At 43.3% G+C, this 24002-nt stretch overlaps 2 protein-coding genes across 3 annotated transcripts; one reads left to right on the top strand and one right to left on the bottom strand.

Annotated features, from left to right (window-relative positions):
- The first annotated feature begins 3345 nt into the window (after positions 1-3345).
- LOC123407618 (amino acid transporter AVT6A-like) lies at positions 3346-6882 on the top strand. Of its 2 annotated transcripts, none has more exons than XM_045100785.1 (6): positions 3346-3541; positions 4277-4712; positions 5241-5393; positions 5494-5697; positions 5778-6243; positions 6334-6882. In XM_045100785.1, exons 2-6 carry the CDS (start codon positions 4292-4294, stop codon positions 6464-6466), a joined length of 1377 nt encoding a protein of 458 aa, XP_044956720.1. In that variant the 5' UTR covers positions 3346-3541; positions 4277-4291; the 3' UTR covers positions 6467-6882. The 2 variants fall into 2 exon arrangements, with proteins under 2 accessions (XP_044956720.1, XP_044956719.1); XM_045100784.1 differs by having other exon boundaries at positions 3540-3646; positions 4276-4712.
- A 7111-nt stretch (positions 6883-13993) lies between these two features.
- On the bottom strand, positions 13994-17404 carry LOC123407331 (something about silencing protein 10-like). Its single transcript, XM_045100445.1, has 2 exons — positions 15835-17404; positions 13994-14666 (listed from the first exon to the last, which is right to left on the bottom strand). Exons 1-2 carry the CDS (start codon positions 17278-17280, stop codon positions 14139-14141), a joined length of 1974 nt encoding a protein of 657 aa, XP_044956380.1. The 5' UTR covers positions 17281-17404; the 3' UTR covers positions 13994-14138.
- Between the last annotated feature and the right edge of the window lie 6598 nt (positions 17405-24002).

Here is a 24002-nt window from a genome sequence, read left to right as displayed (position 1 = left end):
TACTTTCTGCTGCAATACTATTAGAACCGCATGTGTAGGGTGTATTTGACTTGTCATAACTGTCGTAGTTGCCTCTCAAGTAAAATTGGGAAAAAGGCAAAAAACATATCTTGTCAAGTAGTCTAATCACCCCCCCCCTCTAGACATACTTTCAATCCTACAAGAACCAGCACTACCTCCAAACCCACATTCCCTATCCATGCCGAAGCCACTCCACCCCAATGTTGAACTCCCCCCTCCACCACCACCATTGCCGAACCCTCCACCCCTTCCACCACCACCCATGCCGAAGCCGCCACCACCAACATTGCCGAAAGCGAACCAGCCTCCAAACCCAAGACCACCACCAGCCATAATAGTCTGAAGCTTCATTCTTTTTAATTCCTAGAATTCTCTTGTCATTGCATCCATGCCCTGTGGATTCATCATCATCAACCGATCCTCCTCGGTGCTCCTCTCATCCTTCCTCTTTTGTATATTTAGGGCGATCTTGCGCTCCTCGAAGGCACACCTTTTCTCCCAGTTCTCCTCCTTGTGCTTCTCTTTCTTCTCAACCATGCCCACATTAGCATCGCAATTCTTGGATAACATGGTCTCTTTCATCTTTGCCGCGTCACCAATTTGATCTCTCAAAGTGGTTGCATCGGCCATCCTCCTCACTCTTGCTTTCTCCTTCTTGTTTCCATTCAAATTTGCCCTTGTTTCTCCCTCCTCATGGTGCATCATCACTATCATCATCCTCATCTTCCAATTTGACGAAGGCATCCCTCTTTGGGGGAGATTTTGTCCCTCACATTCCACTTCTCATTATATCGGAGCAAGCGCTAGCAACGATGAAGAGTGAATGATTGGGCGTTGAAACCCGCGTTTTGCTTGAAATATTCATTTGCGACGCAATCCTACGCAAATACATCGAGGAAAGTATGATCTAAAAAACTTCATATCAACTCGGCCAAAGCCAATAAGATGAAGAAATACCCACATAATCATCAATAGTGACACCACTTGGAGGTGCATTCTGCACTTGCTCCAAGCACCCACTCCAAAAACCACAAGTTTTGTTGATGATATCCCAATGGCCTTGAAATGACTTTGAAGTCCGGCCAAAAGGGAACAACAAGATATGGTGATATTTGTCCCGATTATGTGCCAATAATTGTCATAGTATTGATCCTTGCCGACCACGGCGTCAAGTGAGACACTCTCCCATGCTTGAATCAAGCACACATCCTCCATCACCGTGTAGTTGTCGGTCCATCTCTCATCGAAGGTGAACACGACATCATGCGATAGGCGATGTTGGAACCAACATCTGCTTTTATGCAACCGACAACAGGCCAAAACGCTTGAACCGAGGTGCCCCCGTGCTACAACCATGGCGACCCGGGGAGCTGTAGCCACGGCGCCAAGATAACTGCAAATTGTGGTGCCCATGCTACAACCATGGATGCAAAAAGCTACATCCATTAGATAAAAACGCTTCAACCAGACTTTGAAACACATGAAAGTTGCAGCCGTTTAACAAAAATCTTCATCCCGCAGATGAAAAAGCTTCAACCAGAGATTGAGAAATCTTCAGTCGACCACTCCACTACAAAATGTATTGTTTCAGAACCAAAATGTTGGAATCAGATGCGTCATTTTTGCTGGAACCGGCGACATCCTTTGGTACAAACGACAACTTAATTCGTTGCAACCCTGCACGACAAGCTACAAACGACGATGACGAGACGTCTTTGCTGCAATCCCATTAATTTGTTGCTACTATCAGTGACTTTTTTTTCTACATCCATTTTTTGCACGGAAACTACCATACATGCTTCAACGGGATAAGATGTTGGTGGTGTCTTTCTGCGAACCACGACGACGGGGATGAGCACGACAACTATCTAGTTTGGAGTGGCGGGGAGGCGCAGGGCTCCAATCGGAGGCGATAGGAGGCACGACACTGCGTGAGGAAGAAGAATGTAGGGTGAATCATTTTGTTGCTGTTGATGGATCCAATGGCCCACGCGGTTCGCATCCAACGGTTGTGCATTGACCGGACAAAATGTCGGCCGGCCGACTAGGGCAAAATTTTGTGGTTTGATCCTCTTATGAAAGTTGATCGAGATCTAACCCTCGTTTGTATTTTTTTGGGGTCTGACCCTTTTCCTATCACCAGGGTCCATGAAGGTAGGGTATAACAGCCTACCGCCAAGGTCCCTGGCGGTAGGAAACTTATCCATGTCAGCACGACGCATCCCTACTGCCAAATAGGCTGACGGTAGCATGTACAACCCTACCGTCGAGGTGCCCGACTATAGTTGCGAACACGTATTGTATCCGATATTTTTTTACGGTAGGGCGTGCACCCCTACGGCCAGGGTCCTGCAGTAGGCTATTATACTCTTTCTTCATGGACCCTGGCGATAGAAAAATGACCAGATCCCAAAAAAATTTAAAGATAGATTAGATCTGGATCAACTTTGGTATAAGGGTCCAAACATCAAATTTGGGTCTCTTTAGGACTACTTCGCTTCAGCTGCGCTCTAAAAAATATAAGCCAAACAGGATAGCTTCACGACATGCCATTCCATAAAAAATTAGAATCATCTGCACAACTTCATGTTTTTTAGGAGGTACTTTAACAAAAATGTAGACGCTGGACTTGGAAGGAAATTATCCACCATTTTTCATGAGTAAGTGGATACCCCTTCGTTTCTCTACTCTCGTCCAATCGAATAGAGAATTTTATTGAATTTCCTATTCTTGAAGCTGGAGTTAAATGAAAGTCAAATCTTTTTTTTAAAGGATTACAAATTTTATATGAAACTGTTTTAAAATGAATTTAATGAAACGAAACTAATTTTGATGGAGTAGAGCTTCTCACGCCGTAGCCGCCGACTGGCGCAGTGTCCTTTTTCAATTTTCACAGAGAACGCGTGGTGTAGTAAACAAAGACGCTGTTGGTTCGGATGGCACTGTCACGCTCGTTGCCACGGGAAATGCGAGGCTCCGACCACCCCGCCGGCCGCCCTCCCGCCTCCCCCGCTGGCGCAACGCCTCCGCCGTCTTCCAACCTAGCGACCAGCACGGACGAAACTCCACCCCCCCCCCCCCCCCCAAATCCAATCGGCCGACACCACCTCGCCGGCCCCCGGCCCGCGCGCGCCCACCTGCAAGATTCCGAGGAGCACGAGACAGGGACGGGATCCCGAATCGGATTTTATTATTTCCGCCGACGTCGACGGGATCCATCCACTCGTGGGCGGGCGGGCGGGCTAGCGAGCGAGGGGACCTGTAGCGCGTGACAGCGAGAGGTTTGGATGGATGCAATGATTGATTAAGCCTTAACTGGAGGCAGCTCCGCGTCTCCTCGCTACAAAACGAGGCCGGCTGGAGCCTGGTGGCGGAAGAGAGAGACCGGAGAGAGAGAGAGAGAGAGAGAGAGAGGCGGCCTTCCCTCCACAGCCCACAAAGTTCTTCTCTGCTTTTGTCTGGCTCTGGTCGCGTCTGCTCCTTTGGCTTTCAGATCCCGGTGAGACTTCTGCTGGAAAGGTAACGCCCTTTTCTCCTCTTTTTTTCCCCTTGCCGTGAGTTCTTGGTCAGGATTCTTGCCTGGTATGGAGAAAACCGCATCTGTTCGTGCTGTGGATTTGTGATGGTAATGGGTTGTGTGGGGGTCAGTTGCGGTGTTAAATGGGATGTTACTTTTAGGACAGTTACTGGATGTATGTGCTAGGTGGGCAACTGGGCATGGACTGCATTTCTTTGGCTATGTAGGAACATTTAATCGAATGCCGTGTTTGTCGGTCGGGCCGGATTGTGTTGGATAAAAAAAGAAGCTTCAGCTGACTTGGCTGTGCTTGGGTCATATAGTTTGGATATCATTTCTCCATGTGATTTTGCCTCATCTGCAGGACATCAGTTGATTGAACTTTATATTGTTACTTATTAGCGAATCTTGGTCCTTAAATTCATCATCTAGCCCTTTGGTTCCGTAATTGTTTGTTGCTGTAGGATGCTTTGGTCTGTATACTCTGAACTACTGTGACTTTTGTCTTCTGAATGCTAGCTACCAGAGTTGTCTTGTTTCGGAATTTGCATTAAACAAGGCATCCTTCATTTATTTGAAGATTAAACTAAATACATAAGAGATGGAGATCAAGTTAAGTGTATCAAATTTCATAACAAACTGGAAAAAAATATCGAGAGAAAACACAAAGCGACTGATTTTAGCCAAATCAAATAGTCTATTGTGCTATATCATTGACTGAAATCCTTCCCTTCCAGGAGAGTGAAAAAGAAAATGGGTGTCGGGAACGGATCAGCAGACGTGAGCCAGCAGATGTCGCGCAATGAAATACGAGATGAGACTACGCCGCTTCTTCCGGTCAAGGTGGAGGAGGAGGGATTCCATGAGTTTAATGGAGCTTCATTCTCCGGGGCAGTTTTCAATCTCTCGACAACCATCGTTGGTGCTGGAATCATGGCCTTGCCTGCCAGCATCAAGATGCTGGGCCTCATTCCTGGCCTTCTGATGATCGTCTTTGTGGCATTGCTCACAGAGGCGTCCATTGACATGCTTATCAGGTGCAGCCACCAAGGAAAGATCACGTCATATGGGTGGCTGATGGGTGAGGCATACGGACAATGGGGAAGGATTGCGTTGCAGGCTTCTGTGGTTATAAACAACATCGGTGTGATGATTGTTTACATGATTATCATTGGTATTTCATCTAAGCTCAATACTTCTCCTTCCTGTTCTATGTGTTACTTTCGAACATTTTGTCATGCAACTTAAATTCACCAAGCGGGACTTGGTATGGATAATCCAGTGCTCCACCGGAGTATCTTTTATTCCACTAATAGAACCATTCAGGGCCTATGTTTGGAGACGAGTCATGGATAATTCCAAGTTGTTCTTGATTTTTTACTTGGAGCATATAAGTTCACTGCTTAGCTATGGGATTGGGGTTTCTTTAGTACATTGCTTTCAAGACAATTCGTCCATGAGCTCCTCATAAGTACTTTAACAACTTGTATACTATCAAAGTGGCAAATGGCCCTAGCTCCTTCTCCAAAGAAATAATTGGTCATTCTGAGGAATTTAGTAAAAACCATAAGATACCGGTTCAAACTTGAGCTAGTTAGAAGTCAGCTTCTTATCTTCAAGTCACATCTTTTACCTTAATAATTAAAATGACAGTTCTATTTGCACAAACTGTGATTAACGCTGACTATTAAACTTTTGATAGGCGATGTATTATCTGGAACGTCATCAGGCGGTGTTCATCATCGTGGCATATTGGAGGGCTGGTTTGGAGCACATTTGTGGAATTCTCGTGCCATTGTTCTTCTTGTGACAACTCTTTTTGTGTTTGCTCCGTTAGTGAGCTTTAAACGACTGGGTATGTGTTCATCTGTGCAAACCATGAAATAACTATTTTTCACCATGTCTGCTAATATTAGCTGCACGATATTAATCTTAAATCTTGTCATTTCTTATAGATTCATTGAGCTACACATCTGCACTATCAGTTGCTCTCGCTGTGATTTTTGTTGTTATTACTGCTGGGATTGCCATAATCAAAGTCTTCAATGGAACTGTAGCAATGCCCAAGCTTTTTCCAGAAATAGACAGTCTTAGTTCTGTCTGGAAGCTTTTTACAGCTGTACCTGTCCTTGTCACTGCCTACATCTGCCACTATAACGGTATGCAGTTTTATTCCCCAGCTAATCTTGCCATTATTCAATTATGTCGATTCTAAATGCATGTTTTCATGATTCCACAGTTCACAGCATTGACAATGAGCTTGAGGATAAAACACAAACTAAACCAATTGTGCGAACATCGCTGGCACTTTGCTCCAGTGTTTACATTGCCACAAGTTTCTTTGCTTATCTTCTCTTTGGAGAGGGTACACTGGATGATGTGCTCGCCAACTTTGATTCAAATCTTGGCATTCCGTTCAGCTCTGTCTTTAATGACATAGTCAGAGTGAGCTATGCCGCCCACGTCATGCTTGTCTTCCCAATCGTCTTCTTTGCCCTTAGGCTCAACTTGGATGGGCTACTCTTTCCCACGTCGAGGCACATTTCTCATGACAATAAGAGATTTACAATCATAACCATCTCACTCCTTGTGGTTATTTATACTGCTGCCATCTTCATACCAAGCATTTGGGATGCATTTCAGTTTACTGGTGCCACAGCTGCCGTCTTGATCGGTTTTATCTTTCCTGCGATGGTCATATTAAGGTACCTAAATAATGCTTCTGATTGGTAATATATTCCCTATTTTGCTAATCGCTCCCATATTAACACATAAACTCGGATTTTTTCTTCAAGGGATCCGTATGGAATCGCAACCAAGCGCGACAAGATCTTGGCTGTAACCATGATTGTGCTTGCTGTTGTCTCAAACTCTGTTGCCCTATACAGTGACGCAATGAACATCTTCCGTCGGAAAGAGGTAGCCTAAATTTCAGACTTCGAAGTTCAAAGGAAGGGTGTCACTGATGAGGAAGCACAGTTTCATATTACAAAATTCAGTGGCTTTGGAGGAAGATGGTTTGCTGGGATGCTGTAAAGCAAGATGATTGCTTGGTCAGCAACTCAGCATTGAGACCTGTCACATGGAAGAATTGGATGGTTGAAATTGTCAGGTCTTGTGTATATAAGCTGGCTCAACGTCGAATTGAGCCACTTGCAATATATGTATGTTCTTTTTTTGGCGCGAATATATGTGCCCACCCCAGATAGAAAAGAAAGCATTGCTGCAGAAAAGCTTGCTCTAGAATTATGTACAGTGTTCCTAGTATTTGAGTTGAGTTAAATATGTTTCATTCGAACCTAAACTTGAGGTTCCGAATAAAAATGAAGTGGCCATTGTTACCATCCTTTTCTTCTGAGGAAACCTGTAGATTTGATAAATTGCATGCAGATATTTGCATGAACTGGTGAGCTTTGTTCTGTTCCGCATAATGGAACCCAACTACTCCCTCCTTTCCTAAATATTTCATCTGTTCCAAAATAAGTGTCACAACTTTGTACTAGATCTAGTACAAAGTACAAAGTTGTACTAAGCTTAAAGACACTTATTTTGAGATGGAGGGAGTATAAGTCTTTTTAGAGATTCCACTACGGATTACATATGGATTTATATAGACATACTTTAGAGTATAGGTTCACTCATTTTGCTTCGTATGTAGTCTGTAGTGGAATCTCTAAAAAGACTTGTATTTACGAACAGAGGTACATCGAGTGCCAATGATGTTCAAAAGTGACTCGTTGACTGCCAATGATGCTCAAAAGTAGGATGGTCACCTTTGATGTGTTAAATATGGGAAGTGAAATTCAGAAACACCTCTTTGTACAGGTGGCCAACAAGTATGTTCATGTATACAGATTTGTCTTCCAACCGCATCATTCTATATTGTCAATGGGTTATGAGTGATAGAGGTAGAACTAGCCAAAGTTAGAAAAAGAGATTCATCATATCATTTGTTTTTGCCTTCTGCTGTGGCCAAGAGGCGCCTAGCTCCTGAGCTGAATCTCTCTGCATTTTGAAAGGTCAGACGCCCAGCATTCAAGAAAGCCAACCGGACATTCCAGGCCCAGGTATGCTCCAAACAGACTGCTAGGGTGAGGTCCCCATGAAAGAACCATTTTCTTTAAATTTTCTGGAAGTGTTTTCTTTTGTCAGGATTCTTAGTATCCAAGCCGGCCAATGAATACAATGACAAAATCCTGGGATACCTAATTGCCATGGACTTATCTTTCAGCCATTAACAAGTTGTGCCTGAGTAGCAAATTAGTACAAGGACTCTTAGAAACCTAATGTATGATTGATGGGTTCCTAGTTTATGACTAATTTACCGAGGTGTCAAGAGGAGGGTTTTAATAGCAGGAAATTCTTCGCATGACGGTGACTCAATCATAGCATGGATGTAGTTAATTTACTTATCGCACATGGCTGGTTTAGAGCCACAAGTTCAGGCTGCCAGAGATCTAGTCACCGAGGGATCAGGCTCTCGACGATGTTTACTTTAATAGTGATCTTTTGTTCTGTACTTGACAAGCTCATTGTGAATTGTTCTTTTTCTTTTCTTTAAATGTTTGTTTTGTCAGCATTCTTAGTATCCTAGTCAGCCAATGAATACAATGACAAAATCCTGAAAACCCTAACTGCAATAGGCTCATCTTTCAGTCATTAACAAGGTGTGCACAAGTAGCAAATTAGTAGTGGGGAACTCCTAGAAAACTAATGCATGATTGATGAGCTCCTAGTTTATGACACATACACTGAGCTATCAATAGGAGAGTTTGAATGGGTGGAAATTCTTTGCAAGAGGATGATTCACTCGAAGCATGGATATGATAAATTATCGCAGATGGCAGGTTTAGAGCCACAAGTTAAGGCTGTCAGACCGGGGTTATCCAGAGATCAAGTCACCGAGGGATCAGGCTGTCAATGATGTTTACTAGTATAATAGTGATCTTTTGTAATGTACTTATGTACGTGACAAGCTTATTTTGAATTGTTAAAGAACTTCTCCACATCAATCTACATCACTTAGTTTTTAGGTGTACACCCCTTCGTTGGTGCAACGATGATTTCCGTTATTCTTTTTTTAAGCCAAGGACCGTAGAACAATTGTTGTACGCATTTTTCTACAGATTAAAGGATAAGTATGTACATACAGGGGAGGAACAAAAAGAAAGGAGATGATCCAATCAACCAATGCCTGTTCTAGGAAACATGAGGTTCAGAGTTGGTAAGGCAAAACTATAAATACAATCTTTATTATTAAAGGGGGATCTGCCGTCGTGATGGTTCGACCTCGTTCGATCGTCCGCACCCCTTCGATCGATAGTTACGCACGATCGCACCATCCCAGCGATCCCTCGCCTCTCCTCTCGATCGGTTGTTACAAGCTGCCACCAGCGCATGCATGATCCGAAAAAAATATACGCACGACCACCTCTTACTTCCCCACGCACGCCCTATCGTCCTCACGAGTCGACTTCACCAACACCTCGCTCCTCACCGTCCGATCTCTCTACCACGACCAGGTGCATGGCCGTGTAAAGCCAAATCGTCGCACCGTCGCAGGAGCCCGTGCGAGGAGTCCCTCGATCCAATCCTCGCCCTCGTCGGCTTTGGCGGCCATGCGCCCTCTCCCGAGCAAAATCCCTCCCGTCATATCCAGCACGAACCGCCGTGCCTGCGCAGTAGCCCACGACGCTCACGCGACCAGTGCCGCCCACGCAAAGATGATGGTGTAAGCCGCGTTATATATCAAGAGGAGTCCCTAGATCCAATCCTTGCCCTCGCCCTCGCCAACGTCGACGACCCAGCCTGTCTCCATCTCTAACTCGTCTGAGTCTTTCGTCGATGCCGTCATGCGCCGCTGTGTTGGCACCGACGCAACACTCATGTTCTCCGACAAAGAAAATACGAACACCGGTGTCACCTGTCTGTCTTCATATCATGTCCGGACTCGAAACATCCAGGGGCTAGCGACATTAGCAAGCTATATGTTTAGCGGAACCACCCTTCCAGTAGCAAAGTTCTCTCTCTCTCTCATTTTATTTTTACATGCTTGCACATTGCTCCGTGTTGCTATTGCTGTATGAACAAGTGAACTGCTGTTGTTGACTTGTTGTAACAATGGAAGTGAGCTGCTGATTTTTGAATAAAATTTACTTGTCTGCAGATTCGTATATTTGCAGAAGAAAGGTAGAATTGACCTTGTGTACTAACTTTTGTATGATTGTCGATGAACGCCAAATGTTGTGGAGGTGACGCACTCGGCCAGTGAGTAGCTCCAAGTCCACTCATTAATTGAGAAGGTCATCCACCTTGATGCAAATTGTTGGTTTCACAAAGAACCTAAACTGGTTTAATTTTGTTCAGTTCAATTTGATTCAGTTGGCAGTGTTAAATTCCCTGATGCAACATTTGTTTGGCAGGTTTTTACTCCAATGTACTCCCTGAGATTGAAGTAGGAGAGAAAGAAAAAAGACATCATTGCATTTTCGGGTTCAGTGGTAAATGCTGCCATACGTCAATGATCCCGGATATGACTTGCTTATATATGAAGTCTTGTTGCTGGTGGGACATATCTCCAACTAATATTTTGTCTGTTTTTAACATGTTCTGGTTGTTGAAAAAAAAATGATACCCTCTTTTCTCTTATGTGATGCTCATGTTGCATGATGCAGCAACCGCTTCAGGGTTAGAAAAAGAAGTTGGAGTAAATCCTTGTGGTGTAGAATTCGAGGCATTAGTGAAAACAGTAACGAAGGCAACAACATCTAAAGAAAATTTTGATTTTTGCTCACTATGATCTTCTTCAATTTTTTAAGGGCATGTGATGTCCTAACCACATGAGGTGGGTAGTGGGGCCCGTCTATCAACACCCACTAGATAGGGCCAGGACCCACTGCTGCAGCACTTCACCGGCCACCCCTGCCAGGTCTAGCGAGGTATGTTCTGCTCTCCCTCCTTTCTCTCCTGTCAATTCCTGTCCACTCACCTCCTGTCCTCTTTCTTTTTTTGCATGCAAGATGTTGTTAAGTCACAACTGAGGGAATAATCAGATGGATAGTACTCACATTCCCAAGTTGGTCGATGGGGGAAAAAGTGATCGATGATAGTAAAATTGAACATTCGTTGTCAGACTAATGATACTAGCAATGTAGAACACATGTTCTATGTCCTAAACATCGAGGAGGGCCACTTGTCAGCTTCAACAATTTCCTCCAATTTCCCACATTCTCCTTGCACGGTGTGTAGCAAGGGAGGCGAGCATGGCAAGCAGTGCAAGGAGCACAAGCACGCTGATGGCCACCGCCATGGGGTGTGGTTGCAAAAGCTGATGAAGAGCCTCTGCGTGACGAGGACGATGTCGCATGGCAGGGTTGAGAGGCAGCACAGAGAGGGCTCCGAAGAGTTGGTCGCCAGGAGTAGTCGCCAATGGGGAGTGTTATGATGAGGAGGGATGAATCAGAAGTTATTTTTCCTTGTTGCGAGTAGTCAAATTTTGATTGACCAAGCTTCTGTTTAATGGTGCTTTTCTATACACATGAGTCTCACACTTTCTCATGAACAATAGTAAATTTTCACATTTATCTATATCTTTTTCTTACTTAATAGGTGGATTTTCTCTAATGATTCTGCAACCCTCGAGGAGGTGAGGTTTCCATCAAATGATTTTACAGTTCATTTGGTCTCGACTCTCGACAATGGGTGATAGTAATCTGCACTCCTACTGCTAAGTGCAGAGTAAGTACTAAGAATTTGTCTTATTATATATACACATGACATATATCAAAATGAACATGAAGGATATAGGTGCTACTCAGAAAATGCTGAGAAATATGAGTTTCTCATAGTACCTATTTAGTTGGACGAAAGCATAGATTGAAGATGGACATATCAGATGTGCTTGCTTGATAGGTTGCTTATTTAGTTATGCAGATGCAATGATGCTTCCTTCGATGGGGATAATGTGTTCTTTTTTTAATGTTTTCTCACTTGCTTCTTGCTTGTATACTAGGCTATGTCGCTAGATTTTAGAGAGAATTTTTTCTTCGAACAAGACTACCAAGGAAGCATCAGGGAAAATATATCTATTGCAGTCGAGATTATTTGATTTAATTCTAATATGTCAAGCTTCTGAAAATTCACTATGTACAATGATTTGTTGATTTGATATTTGTCGAATGTAGTAATAAGCACCATATACGACACATAAATTCTTGTTTTTTCAGTGGGACACATCTTTGTGGAGTACATTTTTATAACAATGACTATAACTCAAGATCTCTATGCATAAATTTATCATTTTCTGTGATTGTGAGGAGATATTTCTCTTGATGACGTATATCCCTCAACCTATATACGAGATTTTATTAAGAACATGGGAACAATTTTTAAACTCATGAACATAAATATGTATATCTGGAATTTATTTTTGAGTCACATGTATGTGTTTAGCAGTACATTGTATAGGGAAGAAGGTATCATACTATTTATTGAGATGAGCACTTTAAGCAAGAGGGGTTGTTAGGGACACAAGAGGGCTTATTTTGGGTTCGTCGATAACAGTGAGATAAGTAGCAAGGTTGGATCAGCATTGGCGACCCGTGGCAACGCACGGGCACTTCTTCATTTAACTCGCGGTTGCGCTCGTCCTTGATGTTATAAGCTTTGAATGAATGTGGTCAATATCCAACACTATATTTACTGGATCAACTGTTGTCATATTTTTGCATTCTTACTATCTTTGTATAAGGATGGATTACAAGTATATTATTATGAAGAGTTTGGAATGTGTCATGTGTGCACCGACTCGGATACGTCAAGTGATATATGTGGCAGCTCTTTTCTACACTCGGTGCACTTTCATTGGAAGAAGGCTCAACCAGGAAAGGGACATGGACCTAGCACTAATGGACATACTTGTTGATGTTTAATCAGAAGCAACACTTACCTTGCTTAAGCAAAATGTCCATCCAAGGATGTTTCAACATTTGTAATCATAGAAATAACATCATATTTGATGGTGAAACTATTAGTTATGTATTTATCATGTTATTCCAGGAATATTTACCTTGATTATGCAGAGGGTCAACCCTGTTACTTTTTTATGCCATTTCTCCATCATTTCTCGCAATACGCAAGGACCAATTCATAGATTTGCTAAAATTTTAGGAGTGTGGACAACAATCATGAATAGAATTGAGGTTGAAGGGGAGGGGCAAATGATGTGTCGTGTCTTCTTTCAAGGAGAAGGTAGCCAAGGAGAAGACACCACGCCCTTTCTGATACGATGATTGAAGAAGAGGAGAGAAATGAAAGAAAGAATCAGTGTAGCTACATGAATCAGTACCAAATGTTAGCACGTTTGACACACAATTCCAAATCAAAACGACTGTTTGATCAATAAATTTGTAATAATGTTATTTCGTGGCGACGCATGGGTATTTAGCTAGTCATCCTAGATGAGTGTTAATCCAACTCTCCAAGGTGTCTGCATTCTTGTGGTCACCCTGTGACCAAGGAGAATAAGGTCTTGCTTGAGAAGGTACTTCCGTGTGTTGACTGCAGGGACCTCATTTTTGAAAAAATGTCTTCCCTGATTCCTAATATTCCAGCAGACTAGAGTGACAATGTCCATGCCTCCATGGACATTGCCAGGGAGGGCTTGAGTGGCAAAGATGATTTTGGGTTTTCTATGTCACGTGGCTATATATAGTTATTTATCACACTTATTAATTGTCCATGATGTAATTATTGTCCCCGCGATAAATATTACTACCTCCGTCACGGTTTAGAAGACGTGTTTGAAAATTTTCAGGAACCTAGGTGGTTACTGATCGGCTGTGAGATGATTGAAAAATAGTATTCATACTACGCATGCATAAAAAAGTAATACAACAAAATACTACTTAGCTGCTAGGAGTAAATGCAACGCACTTTAAACATTGTCTATTGTGGAAATGCACATAAATTTAACTGTGTCTTCTAAATCGTAAGATGAAGTATATAGTTCTTCTTTGATTCATGGGATTCCTTGTATCCTATAGGATTACAAAACTCACATAAACTTGGATGTGAGTGTTTGATAGCACAGGGAAAACAAAGAAATTCTAGGAAGAGGTTTGAATGGATGAAAAAAAAATCACTCCAAAAATATAGTACACATGAATTCCATGAAAATTCCCGAAAGATTCCAAGCCAGCAAATCAAACAACCACCATAGGAAAAATTCCTGAGGATCCGAATCCTCCCAAAATCATATGGAATCCCTTTGAACCAAAAGAGCCCTGACTGTTTTGAGCACAGAAACATTATGTAATTAAAGCATTTGCGAATCAAAGTGAGATAGGAAATGGTAATTCTTCATCTCTTTGCTTCTACACAGTAATTCCCTCAAACACAATCCAACATCTGAAGGCAGATAGAGCAACCACCAGAGTGGCTATAACTATAATCGTAAGCAATGCAAACATACTGTTTTCTTTCCACGGAAAACTGTTTACTACTACAAACACAAATGATCATCAGATGAAATGTAAACGCCCCATGCGAACTAAACCAAACCAAACAAAATTTGCATACATTCACGATAAGGCCGATGCGATCAACTCTTGAACCGAACACTACGACTGACGTTTGCATTGATGCCAGACAGTTCACCTCCATACGGACCAGAGGGCTTCTTCGCGCTGCGCACTTGACCTTGCCTCCTTTTACTCTGTTTATCACTCTTAATCCTGTATTTCTTCCGTGGATTCTTGAGTTTCTTGTTTCTGGAGCGAGTGAGCCCTCGGTTCTTCTCGATCTGCCGTGAAATCTTCCTCTTGCCATCTCCTTCGCTTTCTTCCTCCAGCTCAGTAACAGGGGTGCTCTGTTCTTTGCCCAGGCGTTTTTCGGTCCTCTGCCTCTTGATATCTTTGTAGAATTCATCTTCAGACCCTGAAGATTCATAATCATCGCCATCTTCCTCACTGGATTGGCTGAGCTTCTCTTCAGTATGATCACCATCTTCTGGCAACTCATCATCTTCACGTGAATTGGTTCCTATACGAGCAAGAACACGTAGTTCATGCTTTCGGCGTCTTTCACCAATCTCATCTCGCTTTGGAATGTCATCATCACCAGAAACAAACTGAAATGATGGCCAGAAGAGAAAAAGGGTTAGGAATAGCTACAGCCATTGCAACAACCGATACACAAAGCACAAGCGCATGTTAAAAGGGTGGATTTAGTTTTGTAGATGAACAATAGTCAGCAATTGTAAATTCATCAAGCATTTCAGACAATAATATCTTTGATAAGACAAGAGTAATGAGGTTTGTGTCGCTAAGAAAAACAATTATATGCACTTGATGGCAGATATCATTCTGTTAACATGACACATAATAGCACAAAGGCTGTCCTGGAACAACATAATAGAAAGATTACAAACACTAACAAAGCAGCAAGATTCAAAGCATGGCGCAACATTTTGACAAAAAAAGTTGACTAGCATTGTTGGCTAGTGCATATTATCAAAACAAATATGATAGGAATGTGGCAATGTGATGCCAGAGTTTTTAAAGCTGGAAGGGAAGTGTAGCCAGTGTCCCTGAGCGTAGCACAATTCATCATTGCTATGTTTTACCAACAATAGTATTTCTTCTCATATCCACAGCTAGTAACAGAATGCCATGTCAAAGTATTATAGAAATTCTACTTCACTTTTGCAATGTAAGCAAAGTCCAACTGAACTCAAGACATATCGAGAAACCACAGGATCAATATGTAAACCATGACAGCAGCTCCAAAATCACCTAATAATCCTCGAATTTCACAAACATTTTTGGATATAATGATGTTTCAAATCATGCACAGTATGTGCTGGCTGATAATATTTGTAACATAGCTGGTTCAAGGATGCAGTTTCAATCCAGTTAAGGTTTCTATCAATACAATTATATCACAAACTAGCCTAATATTACGCATGCTGACAACAAAAGGAATGTGGAATGTTGAAAATCAAGGAATAGAGTAGAAATGTAACAGATGTCAACTTGGTCGAAATCAGGATGTTTCAGCTGAATACAATCAAGAATCTACAGTAACATATGGCGTTGAAATTTTGGCCCTACGTGACAGTATGTATACTTGTTGGTGTAGTTTTGCAGTTACAAACTTGAAATTTTCGTCACATGCATAAAACACTTGGGCCAAATAGGCACAGATCATTATCACAAGATATTTAGATTTTGCACAAGTTTAGCAAGCGATGAAGGTACCCAACAAAAATAAGAAACCTGCATGAAAATATTCCATACCTTGTTTCTAACTGAGCCAGCTGCATTAACCAGGAGCTTTGTAGGTTTGACCACTTGACTATTTTTCTGCACTTCATCATCGAAGTCATCCAATGTCTGCAGGTTTTTCCTACTATTGGTTGCCATGGTTTTTGACAACTTTGGCTTCAACTTACACAGCCCTTTTTGCTTCAACCCCTCCTCAAGGATTGCTCTTCTTTTCAACATTTCAATGCTTTGCAAGCCCATATACTCATCCTTGACCTTCCTTTTGGTAATTTCATCATGGTGCCCCTTTGAAGGTTTATTCTTTTTCAATTCGGCTACTTCAGCACCCTGTTTTACTTTGTCCAGAGCTAGCAAATTGCTAGATTTGCCCTCATTCTCCAGAGAGGCTGCCTTATTCACCACATCAAGGGTGCTGCTATCAGGCATAAAACGATCTTCGGTGTCCCCATCTTGGCTCGGAAGATTTATATTTGCCAGCTTTTGTACCATGCTCTTGGTCTCTACCAGCCGAGCAATTACAGGATGATCCTGCACAGACAGTCCCTCTGCTCTCATAAGGAGGTAGAAGGTAATAGATTGACAATGAGCCAGCAGACAAGCTCGCTTCACCTCCAATGGCTGCATCCTGCCCTTATCCTTGCCTTGCCCAGCTGCCACTTCACTGGTGACTGGTCCTATCGCCTTCAGCTGTTCTTGGGCATCATTCAAATCAGCCAGTAAGCCAACCAGTTCAGGAGCTGAGCTGTACACTACATCCATCTTCTCGTCTTTTGACAGGACAGCAAAATCTTCTCTCAGCTTCGTGTAGCTTTCGAGAGGGGATGCCTCATCAGCAAGCTTCACTTGATGGGCGGACGCCTTCGAGGGCTTATCCTCTTTATCGCTTTCGTCATCTTCCAACCCGAAATCTTTCATCGACAGCTTATTATCTGCCTGTAACCTCCTTATCTCTTCAAACTCAACATCATCAGCATCTTGCTCATGATCATCATAGTATTTCTTCTTCCCTACACCCCAGTTTCTTGGATCATCCTCCGGTTCCTCATCCTCTTCCGCGCTGCCATCGTCCCCGGCAGCCTGCTTGGCTGCCCTCTGCGCTCTCTTGATTTTTGCAGTATATGATTTGTCCCATACCTCAACATCACCTGCGCCCGCGTCGCCGTCCTCGCCTCCTTCGCTGCCGTCGTCCTCTTTGCCCTCCTCGGCTTCTTCGCTGTCGTCGCTCTCATCGTCGGAAACGCCCTCGACGTCGTAGATGGGCATCACCAAAGCATCCTCCTCCGAGTCCCTCGAGTCGTCGACGTTGAGGGGGATGACGTCCCGCTGCTTGTGGAAGGCGTCGATCTCGTCGTCGTCGGAGTCGGAGGTCGCCGCCGCCGCCGCCGCCTCGCTGGCTCGCTTGGACTTGTGGAGGCCAGCCGCGGGCGGCGGCCGCGTCGACCTCGGCCTCTTGCCCATGTCGGGTGGGCGCCGGAGTATCGGGGGCTCGGGGTGGCGGGAAGGGGTGTGCGGCGGCGGAGGCGGAGGCTGGTTCAGGGGTTAGGGTTTTAGCCGTGGAAGGGGATGGATGGAAAGGCGGGGGCCGGCGAGATGCAAGCGATGCGGGCAGAGAAATGAGGCGATGCGGGGTTGGCATGCCGTGGGTCATTGTTGGGCTGGGCCTTCAGTGGTTAACTCGGCATAGAAATCAACACATTTCGGTTTTTGGTTAGCCCTAAGAGCCCACGAGCTCAGGGTAAACGGCCTAGAGTAATCATTATTGGGAAAATCTAATCTATACCGTGCACACGCTGCGACGGCTCACAGACCACTCTATTTTTTCCGGCTTCTTCGCATATTGTGCACGTATATAGAGATAGCTCATACAATTTGCTACCGTAATACATCCTGTTTAAAATATTCGGCCGATATACCGATTTATCGGCCAATTTATCGCTTATCGGGGTCAGACCGATAAGATAAGTGAATATCTTCAACATTTATCGGTCTGACCGATATATCGGTCTGACAACCGATGTATCATCCATATTCGCCAATAAATCCACGAGACCCAAATAATTTAGCTCTTGATTTTTTTTTGAGTTTTCGTATTCTCATACATGGTTGATGCCTTCTATTTGTGTAGATGGCTTCTTATGGTACATCTCAGGTTGCTTATGTGGAATACAGATGACATGGCTTAAGGGTTTGCCATGTTGATCAATCCTGATGATATGAAAACCTGGGGTTTCTTGAAAACCTTGCCGATAAGTAGTCGGCCGATAAAATCAATAAATCGGTCGATAAGACGGTTTATCTCTTATCTTGGGTCGGACGATAAGTTAATCAGAAGCGATATCCTGAACATTGGTAATACATAATGACAAGGAGTACTCTAGTGAGCAACCTTTTCTCACTACAGCTTGCTACGACGCATAGAAAGGAGCAATGTGGTAGATGGTGCCACGATGTGTGCAGGCACAAGGGCCAACCGTCGTTGTACTTTCCACTAGTCCTACTCATCATTTTAGTCTACTAAAACACATGATCAGGTGACCTGATGTACATAATCAGGATTTTTTCAAACAACATGCCTCTAAATAGAATTTTTGTGATAAGCTTTGTAAACTAACGCGAGAACTAGTTTTATAATGACTTACAAGCTTATATGAGACAACTGAGTATAATTAAACTAATAAACATAACAAAACAACATGGGGTTTAGAATAATCGACAAGCCTTTTATGAGACAACACAACAACTGGATATAATTCAAAATGAAAAATCCAAAAAAACACCGCAACAACTAGTTTTTTACAACAACTGACAAGCATTATGAGACAATATGATAACTAGGTAGAATTAAAATGACAAGTACAACAAATCATTTGTGGCAAGTGGATTGTATAAAGCATTGACAAGCTTTATGAGACAATATGACAACTAGTTAGTAGTAAAGTGACAACTCAAAGCGTTTGTGACAAGTGGATTTTATAAGCAATGAAAAGCTTTACGAGACAACATGGCAACTAGATAGCATTAAAATGACAAGCACATCAAACAAAATTGTGGCAAGTGGATTTATAAGCATTGGCAAGCTTCATAAGACTACATGCCAAGTAGGTAACATTAAAAATGACAAGCACAATTTTTTTTGTGGCAACTGGATTTAAAAGCACCAACAAGCTTTGTAAGAAACAACATTAAAATATGGTAATTAAGTTATTTCTATCAGGAAGTAAGTGGTTAATAATATGGCAAGTGGGTTAAACAATGTGGCAAGTACGGACTAAAAAAAGTTGTTGAAACATGTCGATATGGGATCTAGTTTTAAAGAACTCTTCACGAGAAAATGAACGGTGAAAACGGATCATCAATCGAATTAACGGTTTTGTAGATAAAACTTTTTGAATTTCAAACATTAAAGGGAATCTTGATGACATCATTGTATGCATGCATGATGGAGTGAGGCGACCACGCGATTGTATCGTGAGAACTAAACACATTTAAAATTAGGCAACTAAGTATTTAAAATGCAACAACTAGGTATTCCACAACTTAATACTTTTAACACCTGGCATCCAAAGTGCTTGCAGCTTGATAAGTGAGATCTTTTAAGGTGTCTTGCATATAGATACTACATGGATTAATTGGGGAGCAAACAAGCACATGCTAAACTGCACAGACAATGATGTGTACAGTGGCTCGTATACTCCACGATACAACCTACAATTATTACTTTTTACCAGCCTACTAGCACTGCACCATCCTCGCTATGTTGATTACTTTTTATTTGAATAATATCATAAATAGTGTTTTTTGTTTAGACCGGCTACTAGGAGCAGCGATGTGCCATCAAATGAAATTTATAGACACCCATATAGTTCTTAGGCATGCACGGTGGGCTTCGTACAGCCGCCGCACGACAAGACTAACGTGCGGCGCCGTTACGTAGTCTAGCCCGTCATTATTTTATACGCCCTAGTAAGATCGTTATGAATTCTACGTAGTGTCTAGTTGACCCCGCTGGTGACTACTACTACCCCGACGGAGGCTGCTACTACGTGGAGGCCCTAACGATCAGGAGTAGTTAGGAGGCTCCACGCACGATGTCTTGCCTTTTAGATCTGATGTTATGTTTCTGCTAGTCTTTTTAAGGAAAAACTTGTTTACTTATGTCTGTACTCAGATATTGTTTGCTTCCGCTGACTCGTTCGTATTCGAGCTTATGTATTTGAGCCCTCGAGGCCCCTAGCTTGTAATGTGAATCTTGTATAACTTTAATTTGTGTCTAGAGTTGTGTTGTGATATCTTTTCATGAGTCCCTAATCTTGGTCGTACGCATTTGCGTGTATGATTAGCGTACGATCAAAATGGGGGTGTACACCCGTCGTCACATACACAACTTCATTGAGCTATGTACATTGATACATAAATATTGCACCATGGGAAGTACCTGGCAGTCTCAGCAAATACAAGTAGAATCAATCCACACAGAGCAACAGAGAGTTGTGTTGTGATATATTTTCGTGGGTTCCTTATCTTGGTCGTATGCATCTACGTATATGATTATGATACGATCAAAATAGGGGTGTCACAAGTTGGCAGCGGACTGCCTGTAGGTACCCCCTTGTCCAACTCCTTGACCGAGGTTGAGTCTAATACTTGAGAAACTTTTTCTAACATTATTCTGTGGCTTACGAGCCCAAATCTCAATTGGGGGGGGGGGGTATTAGGATCTTTTACTCCTCTTCTATACTCTGGGTTCTGATCTCTCTTCTATTTTGGGTTAAAATTTTGCTAACTCTAACTCTAGGTTCTCGTAATTACTTCCTCCCAGAGAGCCCCTCATTCCAAACGATGGCTTAATTCATCAGAAGACTCCGAAGATACTCTATGAAGTTCTCCTGAGAACTTCTGCTCATCGCTTTTGTGATTTCCTTCCACTGCCAACCCCTACGGACAACTCATCTCCCCTTATCGAGGATTCGTTCATCCCAGTTGTCCATGTCTATCATAAAGTTCTTGAAAATTCTATTCGATCTTTCAAAATCCTCAGTAGTGTGATGCCCTTGTTTTAATCGTACGCTAATCATACACGCAAATGCGTACGATCAAACCCAAGGACTCACGGGAAGATATCACAACACAACTCTAGACACAAATAAAACAACATCAGCTTCATATTACAAGCCAGGGGCCTCGAGGGCTAGAATACGGAAGCTCGATAAACACAGGAGTCAGCGGAAGCAACAAATATCTGAGTATAGACATAAAACATGGGGTGCCTTAGAGAAGGCTAGCACAAAAGATACAACGATCGAACGAGGCGAGGCCTCCTGCCTGGGAACCTCCTAACTACTCCTGATCATCAGCGGCCTTCACGTAGTAGTAGGCACCGTCGGGGTAGCAGTCGTCGTCAGCGGGGGCCTCCATCTCCTGGGCTCCATCATCTGGACGCAGCAACGGATCAAGGGGGCAAAGGGGGAGCAAAGCAGCGGTGAGTACTCATCCAAAGTACTCGCAAGTCTTACATCAGAACTATGCTAAGTATGCATCAGTATCAAAGAAGGGGGGGTTACTATATATGGACTGACTGCAACAATGCGAGAATGGAGAGAGAAGGCCTAGTCCTATCGAAGACTAGCATCTTCAGGGTCTTGCAGCAATAGACGAGAGTAGACCATGGGTAAAACATTAGTAGTCATATTGTTGCAGCAATATTAAAGTGAGGTCACGCCCAGAGATCCTCCCTCGACTCCCTGCGAGGAAGCAATCCCGAGGCAACTAAAGATCCAGTTAAGTAACAATTGTAGTTGTATAAGATCAGGGCACAACTCCAAGTTGTCCTGTAACCGTGGACACGGCTATTCGAACAGTTAATTTTCATCCCTGCAGGGGTGCACCACATGTCCCGTCACGCTCGATAACACTCTGGCCGGACACACTTTTATAGGTCCTGCCCGGCCTCGGAATATCGACACGTCGCAGCCCCACCTAAGACTAATCAGAGAGGCCAGCCCACCGGTCTAACTCCTAAGCACAAAGGGTTCGTGGGCCCATTTCCCCTTCGCGCTCCTGCACGTGGCGTGGGCGGCCGACGTCAGTCCTAGCATCCCTTAATCACAAGCGCGATGCATCTCGAGACCACTTGGACGCGTGCCGCTACATTGCTGACATCTTAAAAGCTTCGACTGATACTGCGACGCCGAGTACCCATAATTCTTCTTGCGTAGCCGGTTAGTGCGAAAAGGTCTCCAACCAACCCAGATCAAATACCCAAATCCATTAACATTTTAATTAGGCCATCAACACAGTCTCGCGGGAATCCACCCGTCTTAACAACTAATCACCAATGATCCCAGTAACATGGTCGAGTAACTGTGTGGTTGTAACATCAGGGGGGATCTGAGGTATCACCCTCGTTGGATTCCGAACGATGTATCTGTCAAGGTGGGCTTAGAGGAATCACCCTCGGGGGTCCCACACTTGAGGTGTTGCACGACAGAGGCGTCATCGGGAATGGTGAAAGAGGAATCACCCTCGATAACCACGGCCGACTAGCTATACTACGGAGATATCATCAGGAGTACTTAGTGAGGTGTCACCCTCGGTACCCGATAGTATCTCTGTAGCTCGTACAACTAAGGGGGTGTATGTGATGTGTCGGGTCTGGCTCGTCGATCAGGGATCGAGATTTAAAAGCAAGCGGGGCAACTAAATTACGGGGTCAGAGGGGATGACTGCTCCACCTATACTAAGCAGATTAAAGTACAGGACTAAAAGTAACAGTTCATCAAAAATAGGCTATGCATCAGATATAGGAGCTAACTACAACAGTAGCAAAATACTAATGCAAGTAGTAGGAAGACAGACATAGGCGATATAGGAATGATCAACGGGGTTTGCTTGCCGTGCTGCTCTACGGCAAAGGACTGATCGGCAGGGTCGTAGATGTACCCGGCAGCAGCGTAAGTCTCGGGGTCTACCAGTAAGAAGAGGGGAAGAAACAATAAATAATAGCAACGGTGCAACACAATGCAAGACATGGCAAGATGCAGGCTAGACATGAGCTAACGCAGCAACATCCGTCATAGACGGGTCGGAAGAATATCTGATGATATTTTCCGGGTCTCGGGCTACTACCGGACAGACTGGAAACGATGGAAATGTTCCACGTTTGCTATGTTAGGGACGCGTGATAGACGAATGGACCGTGTATCGTGGTTCGTCTCGTTCTGCTGATCAACTTTCATGTTGAAAATATTTTGATCTGACTTACGGATTATTTTATATTAATTTTTAAAGTTTTATTCAATAATTAGGAATTAAAAGCAGATTTAAATAATTTAATAAAATGCTATTATGACATCAGCATGATGTCATGCTGACATCGATAGTTGACTAGTCAACTGACTAATGGGTCCCATGCGTCATAGACACAAGTTTTTAATTAATATTAAATAGTAATTAATCAGATTAATTTAGTAGGGGACCCACGTGTCATACTCTAATTATTCTAATTACCCAAACAATTAATTAAATAATATATCTATTTATTTATTTAATAAAAACATTATTTTTATTTTTATATTTTAATTTTCACTTTTCTTTAAAAGAGGTTGTGGGGCCTCCCTGTCGTAGACAACGGGGTGCGTTGGCCCCACCGGTAAGTGGCTTTAGGCCAAATACACATTTTTTCTCACAGATACATAACCAAACAATTAACGTATTGTCCATATACCTATATACGCAAATACATACGTCGTGCATCTCATACATACAACATACGTACGACATTTATACATACATACGCAATACAACATTTATTTCTATTTCTTTCTATCTCATCTCACAACTCCAACCTGTGTGTTAACACACACTCTCAACATCACAAAGAGAGAGCTATATCTTCAAGACCACCTACGCGAACCTAATGACGTCGGATCGGAACGCCGTCTGCCGGAACGGAACCGGGATGGCGCGAGGAAGAAGATGGTGGGAGGAGCCCGAGGATGGGCTCACCGACGTTGACGAGAGGGCCCGGTGAAGCCGGAGTTCTCGTGAGGCGGAGGTGACGGCGAGGAGGAAGACGAGGCGGTGACGGTGGTGGCGGGGTGGTGGTGATGCCGGTGAGGATGGTCGCCGGAGAGGCCTCCCGGAGGTGGCCAATGATACGTCCATTTTGCATCATGCTTTCA

Source organism: Hordeum vulgare, chromosome 7H (assembly GCF_904849725.1).
Source record: "Hordeum vulgare subsp. vulgare chromosome 7H, MorexV3_pseudomolecules_assembly, whole genome shotgun sequence".
Taxonomy (NCBI): domain Eukaryota; kingdom Viridiplantae; phylum Streptophyta; class Magnoliopsida; order Poales; family Poaceae; genus Hordeum; species Hordeum vulgare.
The sequence above is the reverse complement of the archived record's forward strand: the minus strand, read 5'-3'. Positions and strand labels throughout refer to the sequence as shown.

What these genes read in the sequence shown, in the direction of transcription:
- LOC123407618 (XM_045100785.1), top strand. Translation starts at nt 4,292, where the DNA reads ATGGGTGTCGGGAACGGATCAGCAGACGTGAGCCAGCAGATGTCGCGC. An exon ending in TGTTTACATGATTATCATTG is followed by an intron (nt 4,713 to 5,240) that starts GTATTTCATCTA and finishes AACTTTTGATAG; the next exon opens with GCGATGTATTATCTGGAACG. An exon ending in CTACATCTGCCACTATAACG is followed by an intron (nt 5,698 to 5,777) that starts GTATGCAGTTTT and finishes ATGATTCCACAG; the next exon opens with TTCACAGCATTGACAATGAG.
- LOC123407331 (XM_045100445.1), bottom strand. Translation starts at nt 17,280, where the DNA reads ATGGGCAAGAGGCCGAGGTCGACGCGGCCGCCGCCCGCGGCTGGCCTC. An exon ending in CTGGCTCAGTTAGAAACAAG is followed by an intron (nt 14,667 to 15,834) that starts GTATGGAATATT and finishes CCATCATTTCAG; the next exon opens with TTTGTTTCTGGTGATGATGA.